The sequence below is a fragment of the Lepidochelys kempii genome, chromosome 5, assembly GCF_965140265.1.
Source record: "Lepidochelys kempii isolate rLepKem1 chromosome 5, rLepKem1.hap2, whole genome shotgun sequence".
In the NCBI taxonomy this organism is placed as follows: domain Eukaryota; kingdom Metazoa; phylum Chordata; order Testudines; family Cheloniidae; genus Lepidochelys; species Lepidochelys kempii.
Genome location: NC_133260.1, coordinates 24,875,218 through 24,898,332, shown reverse-complemented (window position 1 = coordinate 24,898,332; position 23,115 = coordinate 24,875,218). Strand labels below are relative to the sequence as shown.

Below are 23,115 nucleotides of genomic sequence, written 5' to 3'. Positions count from 1 at the left end.
TTTAAAGCTGTGGCATTTCTGCTACAGTTTAGTTTAGTTGTGACACAGCAAAATGAACAAATGTATTGAGATGTGATGACATCTGCTTAGGAGGTGCCATAATTATTTTATCAACCCATTTAATGCCAATTAATGCTTAACCTCAACACAGTAGCTTAAGCAACTGCATTCTGTATAATGCAGTATCATTTCAATTATTGGGAACTGCTGCACTATTTCCCGTATCTCCAGAGCAGAAAATGGAGTGAAGTTGACTGATCTAAGTGCGAGATCTCTGGGGATATACTGGAACACAGTAACTCAGTTTTGTATTATTGCTGAAAGAGTGCTTTGCTGTGACAATAATGAGGATTCACTACTATCAGTTATAGCATATATTAAAAGGGATCACTTTATTGCATTAAGCATCCATTTCTCGTACTCAGTAGTTGTGCTTCACTTTAACTGGGCACTGTAAGGAAGACTTCACATCCTATTTGCAATCAGAGCAGCTGGAGTTTATCAGTTAAGAAACCGACACTTACAGCCAGTTGATTTTGTAACTGTTTCACTTGTTGCTGTAATGCCTCCAGCTGTTGGCTTTGTCTTTTGGGTGCACTGGTTGAGTAGGAAAGCTGAGAAAGACTGTTCAATGCTTCTTTTAACTTGCAAACTTCCTTGGACATCTCATTGATCTATCAAGGAAAAATAGTACATGTGAAAGGATGCAAGAAATACGGTTTTGCTGTGCTTTATTTAGAGAACATTTGTGCCTTTTTTTCTGAATTCTGAAAAAGCAACCCTACCTTGATCTGAGGCACAAGGCGGCTACTAGGTAAACAAAAGGTTATAGTGCTCCCACCATGCTGCAACTCTTTGTCTACACAAAGGGATGTAGCTCTTTCTCAGCCAGCTCTGCAGTGCCTCCTTCTTACTCTGCAAGCCAGTAGGCAGTTCTAGCTTCTCACTAGTACTGGGAGGAATGCACACAGATGTAGGTCCTCCCAGCTGGCTACTCTCTCCATCTGCCTCTCCCAGAAATTGTTTCTCTCCTACTTACCTTTCTACCTCTATTTCCTTCCCCGCAAATCTCTGGCATACTACTCTTCTTTCTGCCTACATCTCACCCACCATTCCAGCTCCCTCCCCACCAAAGCCTCTTGGCTCACTGCCAAATTTCCCTCCACCATCCTGATCATTTTAAGCATTCCGTTTCTGTTAGCAAATTTGCTTTTGTACAGAATTCTCACATTTCCAAATGGAAACTCATTGCTTTAACAACTTACGTGAAGCAATATTTATACCATTGAGGTATTGCGTTTACTGACTCTATGGGCACAGCCTCTGAATACATCTATGTCTGAAGACAGAAATGCAGCTCGCTTGGGCCAAGTATACACAGCCAGCAAAATGTTATATAGCCAGCTACCACATCTGTGGCCCATTTTCTATTATAAGAACTCTGTGCTCTCAGATATCCCAATTATGGAAAAAGATGAGTAGGTATGGGTGAAATGATCTGGGTAAAATAAGAACTGTAGGATCTTTGGTCACTTGTGCATCTTTATTTAGGTTTGCAAAACTTCTCTCCCTGTGGATCTCTCCCTGTTCTAACTCCCACGTCCATCATTTCAAAACAGGAGTGCAAGCACTTGGGCAACTGGGCCACATATGACTTCACCTGACAGTGACAGATCATGCAGCTCTCCTTGTGGGGATCTCCACAGGGTCAAATATGCATTTAGCCAAACAAGCTTTTATCAGTATTAAAGATGGGATTCTGGGACCTTAGATTACAAGACAGAAAGGTGTATTCAAAAGTTATACTCCGTGACACTTTGTTTAATATGGAGCTGTGAACTGCATGCGTTACTCAAGTTGCTTTATAAGGTCTAAACATCCAGGAAACCCAATCTCTTTAATGAATCACTAACCTTTTTATCTTTATCTTCTTCTAGCTTTGACGAGCTTTCTGCATATCTTTTCATGTCAAGAAGATCTTCTTGAGCTTGATGGTACTTACGGTAAAGTCCATTTATTTCCTGCTCCTTGCCCTCAAGGAGAGTTTGAATACCTTCTTTTTCCCCTTTTAATTGCAAGACTTCATTTCTCAACTGTGCAGCATCTACGGACACATTCTCTTTCTCTTTCATTAAATCCTTTAGTTTGGATGACAAAATATTAACTTCACCTTCTAACGATGACTGGAGTTTTTCATATGAAGCTCTGAGCACCATTGCTTCCTTAATTGCAGCTTTTTCTTCCAACAATTCCTTCTGCAGATTTCTTACCTCAGTTTCCTTGTTAATAAGCTCTTCCTTAAATTCATTTATTTCTTCTTCCATTTCCTTTGCCGTACACCTGAGAGCAGTTACCACCTCAAGATGCTCAGCAACTGGTACAGAGTTTTGTTTCTGAGTATCTATCAGTTGCTTGAGCTGAGCTACTTCATTTAATACCTGTGTGTACTGGGACTTCATGTCAGATAATGCATCTTCAGCTTTATCTTTCAATGAATTTGTTACCCACATCAGTTTCTCATGCTCATCTCTAGGAATGTATTCCAAAGCTACATCCTCTAATACTTTCCTCTTCCTGTAATCTTCAAGCTCTGTTTGTGCTTCTTTGTACAACTGAGACAGCTCACTAACTTGTCTGTGTAGGTCATCTATCATTCTATCCCTTGCTTCTTTTATCTCCCGAGCTTCATCACTGGATTCCAACTGCATCTGATTTAACTTGTCTTGTAGCCTTTTGATTTCTCCTTGCCCTTCTTTGTATCTCTCGATCAACAAAGCTTTCTCTTGGTTAATGTTCTCAATTATTGAACAATAAGAATTTTTTATTTCCTCACATTCTTCTATAGACATTTTGCTAGCAACGTTCTGCTCTCTTTCTTCAAGTTTTTCCTGTAGCTCTCTCACTTTCTCTTTATGCCTTTCACTTTCCTCTAATGCTTTCCTGAGTTCTTGCTTTAGCACTTCAATTTCCTCACATGTAACCCTCAGTTCATGGACATCCGAGTAAGTATCTTTGTTTTCAGAAGCAACAAGGCCCAATTTCATCTGCGTTTGTACATTCAAGACCTCTTTCATAGCTTCTTCATACCGGCATTGGGTTTCTTTAAGTTTCTGGCTAAGATCAGAGCTATTTTCAGAAATATCTGCACTGTTTAAATTAATTGTTTCTGGGATTCTAGACTGAAGTTGGGTCTCTAAGTACTCTCTTTTTGCTTCGGAATTATCTAATTTCCTCTGTATATCCTTTAAATCTTCTTGTAGACGCTTAATTTTTACCTCATTGTTGCTTGTTGACTTCTCTTGAGTTTGTGTTGCATTTAATGAGGATGATTTTAGCTCCTGAGCTGAAGTTTGACTTTGTCTATCCACTGACTGATCAAACTCTGTTTGGGTGGAATGATAGGAATCTAGGGTGGAATCCATTTCTGTTTCTCTGGGTGTTTTTTCCTGCATAAAAATCATTAGTGTTTATAAAACAATATATGTTACTGAGTAGATTAAGTAAGGAACTCTTACTGTGCCCTACAGAGATGAACAATGAAAACATTGTGGGCTAGATTTTCAGCAAAGCTTAGCACGCAAAGGAAGATACTGGCTGCTAAGTGCATCTAAATACCTGGGATGATTTCTGAAGCACAAAAAGGATCAAAAGCTATGAGAGTTAAAATGCTGAAAACCCTCAATCATTAGTCAGAGTTCTGAAATAATTAACTCCATCTATAAAAAAAAAAAGGCTATCATCTAATTTATGGGGAAAATGAGAATTGCAAACGATTTCATACTCGAAGTCAAAGTTTCCTCTTGATTTCTTGAAACTCTTAACTACCTACAAACTGTCTTTTAATTTATCTTCACAGTACATCACTATAAAACAAAGTAGTTCTTTATTCCGCTATTCAAGAACTGAAAGATCCCTTTCCTTTGAATTAGGTGCATAAATGTAATACATACCTGTAATTTGTCTTGTAACTCCTTATTGTGTAGTGTTAGAGAAGCAATTTTTGCTTGCAACAATACAAGCAGATCTTGCTGGTCAGTTTCAGAACTTATATCCAGTAAGCTATCAGCACCTTTAAAAAAAATGGTTTCAAACCATTTAAAACAACTGAAGTGATGACATATTTCCTGCTTTTGCTACAGTCACTATCCTTTCACATAAAATCATTATGACTTTGAGATGGTGTGAACTTGTTTTGTTTTTTTCCATAAGAACAGCCATACTGAGTCAGACCAAAAGGTCAATCTAGCCCAGTATCCTGCCTTCCGACAGAGGCCAATGCCGCATGTCCCAGAGGGACACCATTAATATGCCAAATGAAGGAATTATTTCTAGCTAGATTTCTAAAAACGGTTTAATCACTGGCACGTCAGTTTTTCTAGAGTTACAATGCTGAAACCATTCTCTAATATCATTAGCATTATTCCTACATTTAAATGGTTCTAAAAGACAGTTGATAAAAAGAATAAGCTTTGAGAATTAAAGAAGGCTTTATTATTCACCTTACCTGTAGTACTATCACTCAATCTATCCTTGTTATCTCGCTGAATGGAGCTGATCTCTTCCTGTGAGACACAAGGAGACAACCCTTTCACTTCAAGAAGTTCTAGACTTCACAGAAATGAGTATGGAATGAGGTCAAGCCCTGCAGAATGGATGCTCTGGGGTCTGATGTCTTGTTCCAAACAACATTCCTTAAAAGTTAGGGGCCAGATTTCTAAATTCACCTAAGAGATTTGGCCTCCCGATTCCCATTAAAATTAATGTGATCTGGGCATCCACACTCCCGCAGGCAGTTTTGAAAGTCTTTGCCTATGCGCCAAATTATGCAATGTAGTGCGTATGATATATTTAAAACATCAAAGGACTACAGTCTTCGATAACACAGGGTGAAATCACACAGTAGCAAGTGGCTACTCATCCCGATGAAATCTTTTGAACGAGGACTGTCTTTATTGTATGTAATGAACATGCCAGGCACTTTGTTAGCACTAAATAACTTGCTACTGTGTGTTAAGATGCAAAACATTTACTCATTTATTATGAATTACCACCACATTTACTGAAAGAAAATATCAAAATAAGTTTACAAAATATATGCCCTTTGATTTTACGCACATTATAAACCATTTATTTATCAAAATTCAACCATTCACAGTGGATCTCCCAGTCACTGATGTGGATTATCAAAGTTCTATATTTTTATCCCCTTAAATACAGCCAAAGTTTATTAAAATGACAGAACAGCAAGAGTAAATATACCTTGCATACTTGTTCAGTGAAGAACACCTGTCCTTTTCCAGCAATTGGAGTTGAGGTTGCTGAACGTGGAGAGGACAAATCACTGAACTGAAAAAGAAGTGTGTGCATGTGTGTGTATATATATTAGGGAGTTCTACTGCCTGGGTTAACATATGCAATAATTCTGTGTTAGCACCAAACAGCAAACCTAATTACTCAATGCTGTTCTTAGCCAGCAGCACACATGCATTATTTCCAGACATGAGCAATGTTTCAGTTTAATAACCTATTTGTTAAGCTGTAATTAAATCCCATATTATATATCTTTCCTGCTCTCTCCCCTTATTAGATTTCTACAGCTATCTGTATGTGGAAGTGCATTTTAAGCCATTCATCAAAAGAGACCACCTTTATGTGCAGCTTTTAGACCATGCCACATTTCTAGCAGCTTTCTTAATAACTGTAACCAATACGGGTTTTCAAGATGTCATCCTAACCTTAGAAAAAATCTACTCATAACACATGAGACAGACATATAAAATAACACAGCAGATTTTGCCAGCATCATTCACATTGTGCTCTGGATCTTTCCCATCCCACTACAAATATCAAAATGTTCAAACTTGGACTTTTTCTTTACCTGGAGAGGACTGATAGGAGGAGGTGGGGCTTTGCGTTTTTTTGGAGTTCCACTTCTTTCTGAACTTAATTTAGAGACTTGGTCATGCTGAAAGTTTCACAGGCCAGAGAATGGAGGTTTGTTAATTTGGTTAGTAAAGTCTGAGTAAGCAGTTTTATTAAAAACCCCACATAACTTGAGCAATTTGTTCCTTGTCTCATTCAAGCTTCTCCACAATAACTACATTGCTATAGTAGGCAAGATACTAGGCATGCTTGAAGACAAGGATGGCCCCCACCCCCTTTGCAATTCATGCTTCAGCAAAAACAAAGATTTAGTGAAAAAGCACAAGCTGATGAAAGGTTTAGCATTTACTAGTAATCTCAAATACATCATTCGTTCACAGCTTAGTTAACTGACCACGAATGGCCATTTTTCTTCTTCTTCGTCAACCACTCTTGTGTTTGGATAGCATGAAAGAACTATTTCTTCTGGAAGGGGAGCGCCTGAATCAGTCACTCCATGGCTTCTCACTTTAATGGGGTGTGCACCCTCCAAAATATTATGCCCCTAATAAGTGCTAGTAGGGCATTTTTATTGCTTCAACCTGTGGGATTTTCACCACTGGGCTCTCCAGCAAAGGGCATCCCAGCAATACCCCTTGTAACCCTGAACTATCTGTTTCCTGTTGAAAAGCTTTGCCTTTGTCTGTCTCCATAATCAAGGTGTGAGAAAGTCCAGTCTTGGGGCCCAAACTCTTGAGTTTTTCCACAAGAGTTTGTGCTTCCTCTCCCTAACCACAGAACCACACCCTTCCCCCCAGCACCCTTTTCCTGCCTCCCCAAAGCTGATTGGTTACTGAATCTTGTAAAAGGCAAAGTTTAAAAAAGAGAAAAAAGCTATTAAAGCAATATATTTCTGCAACATGCTTCTACTATGAGCAACTCAAACATTCATACTATAGAACATTATAATTACAGGTAAATCTCAGTGTGACATTTATTGGTGCTTTTAAGCATATGCCATTTATCATTTTCACAGGAAGTCACAGACCTGTATAGTCTGAATATTTTCAAGTAACATGAGAGAGACAAATACCTGCTTTGGCTTTGTTGGTGACTTCGTATCTGTAGAGCAGGGAGGGGGAAAAAAGTGTTTTATGTTAAATACCATTAAGAAAAAAAGCAATAATGTCTTTGCATGGCCCCACCCCACCCTGACTGCCTGCAATGCCAGCCTGGATATCCCATTTGTCTACTTCTTCTCCAACAAGTCTCCTGCATTTCTTTCATGCTGCCTACATACTTGGAATACCCTTCTTGAAAGAGTCCACAAGGCCACTCCCCTCTCTACATTAGAGCCTCTCCCGTGACATCCATCACTGGGAAGCGTAAACAAAATTAGCCAGCTAAGAACTTTAATTTATTCCCTTCACAGAATAAAAAGCCCAACTCCATGCTGTGTGCTAGCCCTTGCTATGTTACTGCAGTAATTTCCCTCTGTTCCTCTTCCTCATAGCTGCTCCCTATTGCTCCACTAGCCCCCTGGAACACTATCTGGCAAGTTTTTTGGAGCAGGGATCACTTCTGTGTTTTAGGAAGCACCTCGCAAACTGGGTGCAGTGCTAAGTTAAACAGCATGCTAATTACCTGCAAGAACTAGCACATTTCAAGATAGTGCAAAAAGTAAATTCACTTCTCGTTGAAAACAGATCAGGTCAGTTCAAACTGACACATTATTTCCTCTCGCATACCGGCATCCGGAGAGATCTTCGACAGGAGGAGGCTCTGAATCCCGGCGTTCTCAGAGAGCTTGGAGTAATGTAGGGCATCGTGTCCAAGGGCATCTACAAGGCTGAAGTCAGCACCCTTTCTGACCAAGGCTTCCACAATGTTAAGGCCGCCAGCTTCACAAGCCAGCATCAAAGCAGTTCTAGAGAAAACACACAGAGCCCAAGTGTAACGATTCTACTCTTAGGGCAGTAGCTCTGTCACAACTTTTTTGGGAAAAACATCCTGAGTCATGGACAAACATCCATAAAATCCAAGATTTGTTTTTTTAAATCAACATGCACAATTTCTCTCCTCATTTCTCCCCACACACCTGCTCCCACCCCAGCCCCCACCCTACCCCTAGGGCCTTTTTGAGGAATTTGGCATTCTGATCCTTGCTCCATCTTGAGTCTCATCACTGCACTTCCAAGAGGAGGTACCTGATGAGCAGCTTTTATCAGCAGGCTGTCCAGTTTTCGAAAGGAAACTGGCACAGAAGCAGCTTCTGATTAGAAAGGCTGTCAGATGCCAGAGCCAAGATCAAACTACAGCCCTGAGAGTCATGGTGCAGGACAAGAGCATCTATTTGAATACAGCTGCATTTCACTCATTGCTTTTAAGTGAACGCAGATACAGTCATGGAGATTTACTCATTTCAGCCAAAAAGCAAAATAAATTGAAAAGACACACAGTGAAGGAGGACAGCTCAAATCTCCTCTAGAAAACCAAAATATCTTGTTATCCCACAAAAAAATTTAGCAGTCAATCCCAACTCCAAGGCTAGGCAACCTACAAACAGTGTCAAGAGCCTGGAATAGTGGATTGCATGCAGCAGGAGTACACTGTATTTTTTTAAAATCCTTCCAAGTTACTTGCAGGGATGAAGAGTTTTATCAAAAGTACTTTGCTGCATACTAGCATTTGTTTACCCTCCTGTGAAAAATACGCTGCCCTCAGCTTGAAAACAGGTCTAATAGATTGGTGTTTTTTAGTTTGTGCTTTGAAAGGAACAGACAAGAACAATGGCAAACACGATCATGGCAATGAATTTTTTTCAGAGTAGCAGCTGTGTTAGTCTGTATCTGCAAAAAGAATAGGAGTACTTGTGGTACCTTAGAGACTAAAATTTATTTGAGCATAAGTTTTTTTCTCCTGTTGATAATAGCTCATCTTAATTAATTAGCCTCTTATTCCACTTTTTCATGTTCTCTGTATGTGTATTTATATCTATCTATATCTTCTTACTGTATGTTCCATTCTATGCATCCGATGAAGTGGGCTGTAACCCATGAAAGCTTATGCTCAAATCAAATAGTCTCCAAGGTGCAACAAGTACTCCTGTTCTTTTTATGGCAATGAATTGTTTCCTTCCATATTTGTCAAAACATTATAGCACTCCTTTCACTCACCACTTGGGGGCAGAAGCATGGTGGAAAGATGGCAGTTGCACAGCAGTGTGTTAAAATAGTAGTAGAAGGGAGGAAAGTGAAGAATATCATATTCAAGTGAAATTGCAGAGATGATTTTAGAGTAATTGCCCAACTGGAATTTGGACAGGATATTCAAGTTGGACAATCCCAATTTTTATTTTTTCATATTAAGAGAGCTTACATAAATTAGTGATACATATTGCCACAAAATCAGATATATAATACATTCAGCTAGTCTTCATACAAGGAGGAGAGGGCAGAAAGAAAAACAGAGTTTCTCATTTAGTATCATCTTCCTCCCTTGTATTCACCATTACTGTTTTCTAAAAAGAGCAGGAATATAACTACTGTGCTGTCTACTGAAGAGTGAAATGCTCTCATACAAGTGGACAATGAACTTTCAAGAGAGTTTCCATAGAGTCAACAGAAAGCCTGTAAGCGAAAGGTAGAGAGACCTCTCAGAGTGGACAGCACTGTAGGTTCAAAACAAGGACAAGGCCATTCAGCAACTGGACAAAGGGGCTAGTTTTCTTCTTTTCTTAGAAAAGCTGACAACAAAACACTGCTCTAATGCACTTAGTCTGTATCAGTCCAAAGTAAGGGCTAACTCTTATTTTTCCCATATGCTGTAAAGTGCTCTAAATCATCTTATCGTGCATTACAATGTGTAAATGCCAAATCTCCTCAGCAATCCATTTTGCTCTGGCAATTTCAATACTGGTTTATAAAACAGTTCAAACATTTTTAAAAAATGTAAATTCCATCAACAAAATTGTAAAAAGAAAAAGTGGGGAAATACTCTTGGGATGCTCTTCTTTAAAAAGCAATTTTGACAAATCATGAGCCTATAAATTCAACGTATTACTAAATGGTGCAGCTATAGAGAATCATAGAATATTAGGGTTGGAAGAGACCTCAGGAGGTCATCTGGTCCAACCCCCTGCTCAAAGCAGGACCAACCCCAACTAAATCATCCCAGCCAGGGCTTTGTCAAGTCAGGCCTCAAAAACCTCTAAGGATGGAGATTCCACCACCTCCCTAGGTAAGCTATTCTGGCGCTTCACCACGCTCCTAGTGAAACAGTGTTTCCGAATATCCAACCTAGACCTCCCTCACTGCAACTTGAGACCTTTGCTCCTTGTTCTGTCATCTGCCACCACTAAGAACAATCTAGCTCCATCCTCTTTGGAACCCCCCTTCAGGTAATTGAAGGCTGCTATCAACTCCCCCCTCACTCGTCTCTTCTGCAAACTAAATAACCCCAGTTCCAGCACTTCCATCCTGGAGTCCTTTGTTGTGTCTTCTCTTGCAGTTTTCCAGCATCTGATCATCACAGTACTTTAATGGCCTTTTAGACAGGAAAAATCCTTCTGGAAACATGTCTTGTAGTTATTGGAGCCAACTTGGAAATGTGGACTCAAGCCAGACATGGGAAAAAATCCAATGGAGAAAACCAAGCAGCCTTCAAAAGACTGTATATGAATGTTATTGGCCAGATTCTTGTAGGAGGGATATTTAAGTGTGTTTTTCTCCCATTTTACACCACGCTGGAAGTGTGAAGACTGTCTTAAAGGGGCCAGCTGGCCCTATGTATTTACCCTTTCAAATTTTACTTTAGCCATAACTCTCCGCACACGCTCCAAGCCTTCTCTCACAGCCAGGTGACAACCTCTTATACAATTGTCAACATTTACTATTAATGACAGTTCTGGGGAAGTATGATGAAAAAAGAAAAAAAAACTTAATTTCAAAAGGTCAATATCATGGAATTCACTAATACAACAAAGCTATTTTGTTGTACCTTCCATTTTTGTCCCTGGAATTGATGTCTGCTCCATGATCCAGAAGATGTCTACATATCTCAGCATGGCCATTTTGTACTGCGAACAACAGGGGTAAATTCCCATCCTAGGAACACATTTAAGAAACTATGAACAAGAATGAATTCATTCACCCCCCCAAAAAAACCAACCCTCAGTTAATTTAAACGTTAATTATGACCCTTCCTTCTACAGAGCATGGATTGTAAGGCATATCCAGTTTCCCCTTCATAAACCATGGATTTTTCTTCTTTTGTTTGTTATGAAACAAGTGGCAATGTAATTTGGCTTAATTTAATCCCTTGCCTGAGCATCCACAGAGATATCAATCAGCACAGCTTTAGGAATGCTGTTGGTTATTGGTTCTCCCTTTGCTCTTTGGTTAACTCTACAGCAGGTCAGAGCAGGTCTCTAAGGTCCTAGATAAATCATTTAATTTCTTAAGAAATATTTCCACAATAAGTGGTGAGTTTAAACATGAATTAGGTAAATAGAATCAAAAGGACAAGATAAGTCTTCAAGTGAGACAAATTCTAAGTATAAGTTTTGTGATAGACCCAATATCAGATACGACAGGTGGGAAGGAAGAAGTTTCTCTGACTGGAGAAATTATATTCAGACAGCATGCATGAGTGTTTTTATGCCTGAACTCTGGAATGCCACCAGTCTTTTGTCATGCAAGGTATAATTTTATAGGAGGACCTCAAAAGCTTGGGTACAACTCAGTGATTTGTTTTGTCCATGGACATTTCATGGTGGCTACTCTACTTTAAATTAACTTCTCTGAAACCTTAAAGGATATACAGAGTACAGCCAGCAAAAGTGGACTCCATCCACAATGTCTCTATGGATTCAGAGAAGGAGGAGGTCCAGTGGTTAGGGTGCTAGCCTGGAAGACCTGGGTTCAATTTTCTGCTCCACCACAGATATCCTGTCTGACCTAGGGCAAAGTACTTAGTGTCTTTATGTCTCTGTTCCCTATCTATAAAATGGGGAAGACAGCACTTCTTTAGCTCACAGAGCTGTTGTGAAGTTAACACGTTAAAGATAGAAAGGTGCTCAGATGCTATGGTAATGGCAGCCAAGGCAATAAAAGGGCCTAAGATATATAGATGGATATACATTGTTCAATCTCTTGTTAGCTAGTCCGTAAACAAAAAAAATAGTTTTACAAGAAGGTTAAGCATCATATTTCTTTCCACCCCCACACACACACAAGAGAAAAGACATGCCAAGTCCTGGGGCACTCTTTAACCATACCCTCATGTCCACATAGCATGTTTCCACTGAAAGCAAAAAACTCCACACCACCACAAAGAGCTTCCCTTACCTCCAGCTAATAAGGAGGAACAGGGAACATCAGTCTCCCCAACATGATAATGCAAACCATTTATTCCAAACTCAACAACATGAGCAAGTATTCAGTGTCACTGTGTATATACATTAGTGCTGGAACTAGGGGTGCTGCAGTACCCCCTGGCTTGAAGCGGTTTCCATTATATAAAGAATTTAGAGTTTGGTTCAATGGCTCTCAGCACCCCCGTTATAAAAATTGTTCCAGCACCCCCAGAGTATATACAAGTTACATGTGGAGTGGGTTGTGTGTTAGCAGGGCAAGCACAAAGGTGCAGTCCACAGTGTGCTTTACAACATGCCTCTGTATAATAATCTGTGCTACACAAGAGATGATTCACCACCTCAAATTCAAGATACATTTAACTTGCAAGGGCTCACTATAGCTGCCACCTTTGCCTTACAAATGTGGGAAAAGAGAAGGGCTGGCACATATAGGGGGGAGGGATAGCTCAGTGGTTTGAGCATTGGCCTGCTAAACCCAGAGTTGTGTGTTCAATCCTTGAGGGGGCCATTTAGGGATCTGGGGCAAAAATTGGGGATTGGTCCTGCTTTGAGCAGGGGGTTGGACTAGATGACCTCCTGAGGTCCCTTCCAACCCTGATATTCTATGATTCTATGGCACTCATTTGACAGCTTTTCTCTATAAAAGAAGAGGGACTTTTCATTTTCTTCAATACTAGAGATGGGATAGTCTTTAGCTGTTTTCCAGCAACTCTCTCGACAGGTTAATTAGCATAATGAATTAGGCACCAAGCTTTTAATCAGTTGTGAAGCCTATAAAAAGCTTGACAACACTTAGGCTGTTGGCCTGCTGACACCACAGCCTATTATGCTGACCAATATTGTCTTTGTTTCCTTGTATTCCTCTGTCAACCTGTCTGTATCCATCTGTTGTCTCTTGTCTTATACTTAGATTACAAACTCTTTGCGGGGAGGAACAGTCTTTTTCCTTTGTGTTTGTACAGTGCCTAACACAACAGGGTCCTGGTCTATGATTAGGGCTCCGAGATGCTACGGTAATATAAATAGTAAGTAATAAGGCAGCAGAAGGAAGAGACTTGCTGGTCAGGACTTGTCCACATAATGTGCCTCAACCACAGCCAACCTGAGCCAACGGAAAAACTCCAGCAGATTCAAATGGGCTTTGGATCAAGGCCATATGCCGGTTTCTGGCCGCTAGCACAAATCCCTCACTTTCATGAGCAGCAAGTTTGGTCTTTTTTGCATTAGGTGGTGAAGCACTTCTCTTTCAGGTGTGCACCAGCAGGTCAGATGTAAAGGCAACTTCCCCACAAAGGAAATAAGGGAAATTAGAAAAAGTATTGCTTAGAAACTGCTGTAATAGACGTTTGCCAGATTGAAAGATGGAAAACCATTTTAAAGCGTTCAGTGAGATAAAGTACATACCAAATCTTTGATATTAATTGGGCATTTGTGCTCACACAAAAGTTGAACTACTTGAAGGCAGCCACATGAAGCTGAAAAAAAATGAATAAAAATCAATTAAATCCATTTTTAAAAAGTCTATTGTCTCTGCACTGCCAGTGTATAATGGTGGAAGCATCAAAGAGTTCAACTCAAACATTCACACTGAAAAATATTAGAGGTTCTCTTTAAAAAAATCCACTGAAAGGGCATTTGCAGATTTAGACGTTTCCCTGCCTTCTTGCAAACCAAAGACTGCAGCATTATGTTAGTGTCTGAGAACTAACCAATCAAATTGATTTGTCTTTTTTTACCGTCCAAGCAGGACGAGGGTGGGCAGAATACAAAGAGCATGAATTGAGAAAAGCAAATTATATTTTAAAATAAACTTGTAATCACAGCCCAGAGTAGCATAAGAGGATAGTCTTTTTGCCCAAAAACATGAACAACTTGACCCATAATACATTATATCACCTTTCTTGGCACTTTCATGAGTACCCCTGTTAACTGTACATGATTTTAAAAGCAATACGTTTGATTCACTTGTTTGAAGTGTAGCAACGCTGAAGTCTACTGGCCATATGTCACTACAATCAGTAAAACTGAGATGCCATTGATTTAAGCAAGGAGTTCATTGTAACTTTTTTTTTAAAAAAAAGCAGACACACTGAAACAATGTCAAGAAGCTATAAATAAGAAAAAATTAAAAGAAAAGTGAAGAAAATGTAGTTCTATGAGGAAACAGAAGCAGAGCCTACTTTAATGTATCTTACCGCGGTGCTGACTACTTTTCCAGCCATAACATGAAAATCACACAAGGAGTTACTGGATTTATGTGATAACATTTATCAAGCTCTAGCATAAAAGAGAATGTCTAGGATTGTGTAAATGCCAGAATGAGAGAGTGGATAACAAGTTTTCAACAGAAAAGTTACCTGCATAATGTAAAGCTGTTTTCCCAGAGTTGTCAATGCTGTCTGCTGGGCATTTAGACTGTAGAAAGAAGAAGAAAATGCTTAGAGAAAAATAAAAGAACACAAAGCATTTGTTTGCTGCAAGTACAGAGGGATGACCTCTTGGGACAACCAGCTTTATGAACTACCACAGATGTTCCAGGCCATAAAAACCAATAAACACTGGGTTAATCATTAGAAGGAATAGTTTTCCTCTCAATAAATCCTAACTACTTTAGCATGCATCCCACTTGCTGAAACACATACACTGGAGTTATGGAAGACAACACTCCTGGGAGGAAGACATGACCCCGTAACCCTCCTGGCCAATGAAGATGATCAAAAGTTGCAGAATAAAGGAAACTATACATTCAGAACAGTCTATATCTGGCTGTCTTGTGTAAAGAGTACTCACAAAAAATCCCCACCTCCAAATTTTATTAAAAAAAAACAAACAAACCCATTTTATAATGCAGTTTGTCTACATTATTTACAGTCTTTGTTAAAGAAAATGTATGCTTCATCTTTAGGTATATTAAATGAAGTGACTATTAAGATAATAAATACAATTATAATCTATCTTCATGAGGATTTTTCAAAAAGCCATAACTGAATAATTTTAAAATCCTGGCTTTCCTTTAATACTTTTACCATCATACCTAGTTAAAGTAATAAATCTTAACAGTTCTTTAACATGGCATTTTTCAGCACATAAAACTTTAGTAATATTATGCATTAAACTAAAGTGGTATTTTTAAAAGAATTGGTTTTTAAAATGAAAAATATTAGCTCCAGGCCTTTAAACACAGCACATCTATCTATAAACTTTAGCAAAACTGCTGGGTAAGTGGGCTCAGTTGCAAATACATTATCAGCTTCAATAAAGGAAGCCAATACATTTAAAATTTAAGATGTACATCTAGTCCTCTTGAACTCAACTTCAAAGACATGTGTTGATCTTATGCCTTCCTCACATTTGTAACAGCTTACATCACGTAAAGCAAGTCCGCAAAGAAATAGAGGAGTGTGATCAGAGCATGAACAAACTAATGCTACCAATTTCTTGCATTCTCACTGGTTTCTAATTGTTTACAAAGAGATAAATAATACATAACCAACAAAGCAGTTAGCTGCTGTAGCAGCTGAGTGAGTGAATGGGTACTTTCATGCTCACCCACCCACATCCATCCACTATTGGTAGTTGAATTAACCTGTTACTGCATGCAGTATAACCAGCTGGATGTCACTGTCTATGCTATCACTGGTTCGATTAAAACTGCCATTGACTATTGGATCCCATCTCTCAATATCCAAATTCTCTCTTTCCAACTATTACCTTGTCTCCTTCAACATCACCCACTTGCCCCCACTTCTTCCCATCTGCAGGTCCTGTCTACACCACTCTTAATTCTCAACTCCCCGCTCTCTCCTCTGCTGGCTCAGCCAGAGGTTACCTTTGCTATTCTGTCCTCCATCTTCCCTTAATGCCTCTGACTCTCTCCCCCTGCAAGGTCCATCCCACTAACCCCCAACCCATGGCACACTCTAAATATTTGTTCAAGAAACGAGCAGAGGCAAAGTGCCATGACTACGGTCACTTCCTCCATCTCAAATCTGTTATCGCTGCTTTACATTCCACCATCTTCCTAGGCAAGCAGGGCTACTGTGCCAGTCACGTTGATTTCCTCGCCTGCAATCCTCTTTACTTGCTACCTTAGGAAAAGAGCAGTACATTGGGTAGACCTTGCAATGCACATGGAATCCATCCTGGAGATTGCTGTGGGTTTGGGGGTGGGAGAAACAAGTTCCAAACCCAAGGACCTCAATGAGGATATTATGCTATCCTTCCCCAATTTAGACAGGGGGCGCAGACCAGGGAAGAAGGGCCCTAAAGCTGAGGGACACCAAGAATGCAAGATTCTGGTGCAGATGATTAGGTGGAACAAGTGGTCGAACTAAAAGAGCCACATTTAGCAGTGGTGCAAGAGAGCTAGTGAACATATGTTAGTGATCTAAAAATCAGTTTCGTTTTACTTTACCTGGAGAAGCCTCTTGATGCAATCAAGGTGGCTGTTCTTTGCTGCAAGATGTAAAGCAGTGTGCCCTAAATTAATAAAAACAAAGCAAATTAAATATTCATAATTATGAATTGCACAAAGGTGAAATTATGTACGGTTCTCACCCCAACAGAATCAAAGAGGGGGCTGGGGAAAGAAGACAACTCCACACCAGACTAAAGACAATTAAGTCTTATTCCAAAAGTAGAGACTACTGGTTCAGTTCAGGTGCCACAAAATAATCCCAGTTTATGATCCTACACGTATAAGGCCATGCAAACTTTATGTAAGATTTGCATGAGGATGGGTGATGAGGGTGGATCACTTGATGATTATCTGTTCATTCCCTTTGGGGCACCTGGCATTGGCCACTGTCAGAAGACAGGAAGATACTGGGCTAGATGGACCTTTGGTCTGACCAGTATGGCCGTTCTCTGTAAGAATCCACCTGGACGGAAGTCAATCTATCGCCCAAAGGGTGCATTTGGTCCGACCACCCTAGTTCATGTTTTCTTACCAAAGGGAAAGAAGCTGCGTGTGTAACTTTTGTTTCTTTAAAAATCAATATTGTGCTCACCATTGCCTAGATACCACAACAGAGATGGGCATATTAAAATATCCTACCTAGATCACAATATTTGGGTGCATTTAGAGAAAACAAGTAATTCCCTCTTTTATAGGCATGCAGCCTCACTTAGAGCTCTCCAGAATTGCTGCACAGATATGTTCAGCAAGTGCTTTTGAGACAGCTGTCATCTTGGGACTGAGCCAGGGACATCCAGAGCTAAAAGCAGGAGCTGCTACACCTTGAGCGAAAAAGCCAGGCCCTTCTAGCTGGGGCTGTAACAGACTTGTATCCTCTGCAGATGAGGCAGAGGGGATGACCTGTAACACACTCACCAGGGACATACACTCAGCAGTCTCCTTTTGTGCCTGTTTTATCAATTTGTCAGTTATCAATACTATCTAACAATGCAATACTGTTTATAGAAACAAAAGCAAAGACTGCAATACCTCATCAGCTTTTATGCATATAACCCTGGAAGAAACGTGGAAGTCAGAAAGAAAAAAGTTAGCATATACCAACTGTGAAGAGGAGAAAGAAGCGGCCAAGAGACAGTGGTCTAATACGGATGCTCAAGAGCCATTGTTTGTGTGGTCAGTGGTACTACATGGAGGATGAGAGAGGACTACCAAAGCAAAGTTTCTTCAAACTGAAACAAGCATCAGTTTGAAGCTCAGAAGAGAATAGTTGCTCACCATTCAAAATGATGAATGGATTAATCAGTCCTAAAACAGGATCATAAAGTGACAAAGTTTGGGTCAAATTTTATATATGATGCACCTACAGTTTCAAAGTTAACCACTCTCCCAATTTTGCATGTGTAATTTGAATTCTTCCTCCAAAATCACAGAGCACCTCTCACATGTGATAAGTATTCTGTTGTGTGCAAAAAAGCTAACCCATCAAGTAGGTATTTTAGTCAGAAACTGATCTAGTCCACCCAATGTTTAAAGCCTATTATTGTGAGAGATGGAGTATTGATGGGTCATTCAGGCAAACTGGACTGGCTAGTTAACATAGAGTATTCATTCTGTACTTACCCCAACCGAAACACCATAGTCTATTAGAAACTCAGCCAGTTATCCCCCATTTTCTCTTTAAAGTATTAATGATAAAAGGCACAGGGATTTTCTTGAGAACTGAAACACTTCAGGCTAAATAGCTCTGAGCTCTGCTTTGGGCAATCAGCTCCTACCATCAGCCATCAATCCTCAGGAAATGCCCTGCGGCAATTCCAGTACAGTTAATGGGGTTAATAGTCTGGATACACAAAGTTAAGCCTAAAAATCTTTACCTAAACTAGGCAGAGTCTTGTTAATTTCATATCTTCAGAACAGGTTTTATGTTGGAGAACCATCAATTATTTTGCAGTCTTGAGTCCACTAGCATGCTTAATTTTATAAACCCGAGGTTGAAATTTTCAAGACTGGAAGTACGAGTTAAGGCACCAACAGTGTGTATGTTTATGTATGCAGGCATAATACTGCAATTGCTTTAATCAAATTGCTAAAAGATGCATGCAAATGAGCAGTAAAGCACCTAACAAATACAAGCTGTCCAAGCAGTCACCCAGTTTTCACAATCAATGTAGCTGCATAATTTCACGTGACATGTTGTTTACAGACTTCTCATTTTGAAAACACGACTTTGGTCTTGTCTATGCTACAGGGCCTTTTTCAGCATAGCTTAAGCAGCTACGTCGACAGAAGGAGTTCTGCTGGTGTAGCTACGCCAATTCTTTGAATGACTTTAGCTATGCCAGCTGAAGCACTATCAGCAGAGCCGTGCCTGCACTGGGGTTTTTGCTAGCATGGCTAGGTTAGCTGGGGCGGTGATTATTTCCACACTCCTTTCCGACACAGCTGGCAAAACTCTGTAGTGTAGACTAAGCCTACATCTTGTCCTACATAAAACATGTAGCAAAGGCTCATAGTAACGTACCTGTACCATCCTGTGCCGTGACATCCACACCATGCGTCATCATAATTCTGAGGCACTCAGCATGTCCCTTAGCAGCAGCCAGGTGAAAACTGAAAGACAATTTACACTCAGCTGATTTTATTAACATCTCTTTTCCATTAGCATTAGTAAACCAACTGTTCAGCTTTTCCATTTTGCATCCCTCAACTCCTCCAAATATTCCCCAAGTATATTGTTCTCAAAGTGAATAATGAATGTGTGACAGCTAAAAGCATCTTCCTTCCATGTTCATACTTCTACTCAGGATGACTTCTTACTAACCAAGTACATTATGCACAGTTCCTATCCAACTTCTAAACTAATGGCCAAATCCTGGCCCTACTGAAGTCAGTGGCAAGACTCCAGCTCAAGTCAGTGACGCCTGGACTGGTACTCGTCCTCAAGCAGAAGCAAATAACACACTTGTACTGCTCATCTACCCTCAATAAATTACCGAAAGATCACAGATATTGCAGAGTTGCGAGACTGTGGTATAAACATACTCTAATTTGGGGTTTTGCTTTTCACCATGCATTATCTTGCTTGTTGGCAAAGTAGGAAGTTGTGGAAGTTGCCAGCCACTAGAGACCCATTCAACAGAAGTAATGGCTAAAGACTTAACTACAGAGTAGACAGCAGTAGTTGTGTTCTATCCAACCATTTCACACATCATCTCTGGTGTTTCAGGATTTACAGACTGTCCTGTGAACAGGCAGCCATGTGCTTTTACTGAGGTATGCTATGTGACCTATAGAAAGGTGGGAAGCAAAGGGGGAGGAATGGGGCTTTTGAAAACTGGAAGAGTTAATGGATAGCATGTGCAATTTGACTACAAAGATGATTCATACGAGACACAGTATTCTGAGTGATTTTACTAGAAAATGACTGCGTACCAAGTTGATGAGTACGTTGGACGACAATTTGCTTTCAGATAGCTTTGTACATTTCTCAGGACCACAAGCTGTGGGGTAAAACCCAAATCCAAAGGACAAAGGCGGTTCAAACTAATCCCAAACCACTACAAGTGAGAGATATGGAGGCAGCTTAAGCACGTATGCTAGCAATTGTAAAGAAACCAAAACTCCAATAGTAAGTAGCTTTGGTAGGGTCTTTTAAAAGTTTGATTGCTATCAATACTACTGACCTCATCTGATGAAAACAACAAATTTTCTAAGATCAAAAAGGCAATTTAACATCATCATCGTCTCTTCTCCCACCTCCCAAATATCAACTACTGTATTTAAGAGTTTGCATTTTGGATAGTAGTTTTAATATTTAAAGGAAGCCAACATCAAAGATTTGCTTCCAAGTGGGCATCAGCCCACTAAAGAAGATCTGGACAGAGAACCATGGGATCCTGGTCGACAACTAGGACTCTTAAGTGTCACAGGAAATATGAGAAGTGACAACAATTCTGCAGATGTTTCTGGCAGAGGACATCAGAACAGCAACACTACACTCTGCTAACCTGCATGTACCATAGCTATGCAGACTGAGGACATACAAATATTGTATTAAAGGTTCTACTGAGAAGTTAATGAAGGTTAACAATTGGTGGGTGGTAATGATCTAGATTGGAAGTGGTTTATACTACGGTTTTGTCTGTGATTAAATTCATTGTTCATTTACTTCTTTCCTTAAAACATGGCTCTGACCTACGTTAGTGGTCTTGTCTTTACTCTACAGCTTGAGTGCTCTGATTGCTACTAATAAACACAATCACTTCACTGTCTTCTCTTCATTGATCTCTCATCATAAGCATATTTTGCAAGTTCTTTGGGGCAGGACCTTTTTCTTTCATGTGTGTACTGCACCTAGCTCAATGGGTCCCCACCCAATCCCAGCTTAGGGTCTATGGGCACCAGCATAAAATATAACTATATACTCTTGATGGGGAATAGTACCCACAAAACCAGACAAAAATAAATCCTAATGGGCACTGATTTGCAGCCTTTAAAAAAGGCAAAAAGAATCTCAATAGAGATGAAAGAACCAAAAAAACAAGATCCGGGAAGGAGCGGATCACTTTAGCAGAACACTTAAGCATGGGCTCAGCAGCTTGCTGGACTGAATCTTAGATCATGTGGAACTACCATCTCACCCCCACCAGACCAGCACTGCCAATCACTGTACCAGAAGCTTGGAGTGCACTGCTCTGGCTTTAAACTGTCCTTGGGATACACAGAAATATCCTGTACATTCATCACGGCACCCACCACTGCCACAAATAACAAACTAAACATTTAAAGCCTTTCTGAAAATATGCTAAAGAACATCAGAAGAATGTCTGGCTAGAGGGTGGTATATATTTATATATTAAAATAAAAAGCAAGACTCATGTACTAAGTGACCAATAAACAGAATCTTATAAACAAGATTTTTCCAGAATAAAATATTTCTCAGTGTTCTGGGGAAAATGATTGGGAGAGGGAAGTGACTAGACGGATAAAAATCGAACACCTCTAATTTAGCTAATACAATAACATTTCACCAATATTGAATCAGAATCAAAACACATTCACGTAAATCTCCGATGAGATCCTAGCTACCCAAGATTAGACAATGTGCGAAGAACACATTCGGCTTGTTTACATTTGGACACTATTTGTCAGAACCATAAACGCTTGCATAGTAACAACTTGGCTAAATCATTGACATTATGATTCACAGCCAGATTCTGTTTGCATAAAGGGTTGCACCAATGTAACGAAAATACCCAAATGCATTGTCAGAAATATAACGGGAAGGGTAAATACCTTTAAAATCCCTCCTGGCCAGAGGAAAAACCCTTTCACCTGTAAAGGGTTAAGAAGCTAGGATAACCTCGCTGGTACCTGACCAAAATGACCAATGTGGAGACAAAATACTTTCAAAGCTGGAAGGGGGAGAAACGAAGGTTCTCTCTGTCTGTGTGATGCTTTTGCCGGGAACAGAAAAGGAATGGAGTCTTAGAACTTAGTAAGCAATCTAGCTAGATATGAGTTAGATCTGTTTAATTTAAATGGCTGATAAAATAAGTTGTGCTGAATGGAACGTATATTCCTGTTTTTGTGTCTTTTTGTAACTTAAGGTTTTGCCTAGAGGGATTCTCTATGTTTTGAATCTGATTACCCTGTAAGGTATTAATCATCCTGATTTTACAGAGGTGATTCTTTTACTTTTTCTTCAGTTAAAATTCTTCTTCTAAGCACCTGATTGCTTTTTCATTGTTCTTAAGATCCAAGGGTTTGGGTCTGTGTTCACCTATGCAAATTGGTGAGGATTTTTATCAAACCTTCCCCAGGAAAGCGGGTGTAGGGTTTGGGAGGATTTTTATTTTGGGGGGGAAGGGTGGGGGAGAAGAAGATGTTTCCAAGCGGGCTCTTTCTCTGTGATATATTTGTTAGACGCTTGGTGGTGGCAGCAATAAAGTCCAAGGGCAAAAGGTAAAATAGTTTGTACCTTGGGGAAGTTTTAACCTAAGCTCGTAAAAATAAGCTTGGGGGGTTTTCATGCAGGTCCCCACATCTGTACCCTAGAGTTCAGAGTGGGGAAGGAACCTTGACATGCATAATAAAAAGTTTTGTTGTATTTAGATAAAAACAGACTGCAGAGAAAGAATCAATAAGTGGGGGGGGGGGGGGGGGAAGCAATCCCTTTCAGGCTGCAGAATGCACCCAGATGTCTAAAAGCAACACTTCACTGGGGCAAATGACTTACACAGCACACTGCCACATGCCATCACTTACATGAATGTCAGGATCTTGCATGCTGTAAATGAATCAAGAAGTCTTCTCATTTTGTAAGTTTAAGCGAAGATGTATCAAACTTATAGAAAAGTCATTCCAAAAAAAAACTGAGAAGGGAAGAGGGAAGAACATACACAAATAATCTGCATGTGTAAGAAAAAACTCACAACAGATATGAAGTGAATATCATCAA

At 39.8% G+C, this 23,115-nt stretch overlaps 1 protein-coding gene across 2 annotated transcripts in view; it reads right to left on the bottom strand.

Moving 5' to 3' along the window:
* The window catches only part of RAI14 (retinoic acid induced 14), a 134,000-nt gene that overhangs the window by 8,095 nt on the left and 102,790 nt on the right, over positions 1-23,115 (bottom strand). The window contains exons 4-16 of one of the 2 annotated variants that reach the window (XM_073343703.1): positions 19,177-19,265; positions 16,653-16,717; positions 14,596-14,653; positions 13,643-13,713; positions 10,861-10,967; positions 7,611-7,789; positions 6,956-6,984; positions 5,879-5,965; positions 5,260-5,346; positions 4,505-4,562; positions 3,951-4,069; positions 1,914-3,446; positions 525-674 (exon numbers count right to left, since the gene is read on the bottom strand). In XM_073343703.1, the coding sequence (XP_073199804.1) occupies positions 525-674; positions 1,914-3,446; positions 3,951-4,069; positions 4,505-4,562; positions 5,260-5,346; positions 5,879-5,965; positions 6,956-6,984; positions 7,611-7,789; positions 10,861-10,967; positions 13,643-13,713; positions 14,596-14,653; positions 16,653-16,717; positions 19,177-19,265 (2,632 nt within the window). The remainder of the gene's footprint in view (positions 1-524; positions 675-1,913; positions 3,447-3,950; positions 4,070-4,504; positions 4,563-5,259; positions 5,347-5,878; positions 5,966-6,955; positions 6,985-7,610; positions 7,790-10,860; positions 10,968-13,642; positions 13,714-14,595; positions 14,654-16,652; positions 16,718-19,176; positions 19,266-23,115) is intronic. The other variant, XM_073343704.1, reaches the window with a different exon arrangement.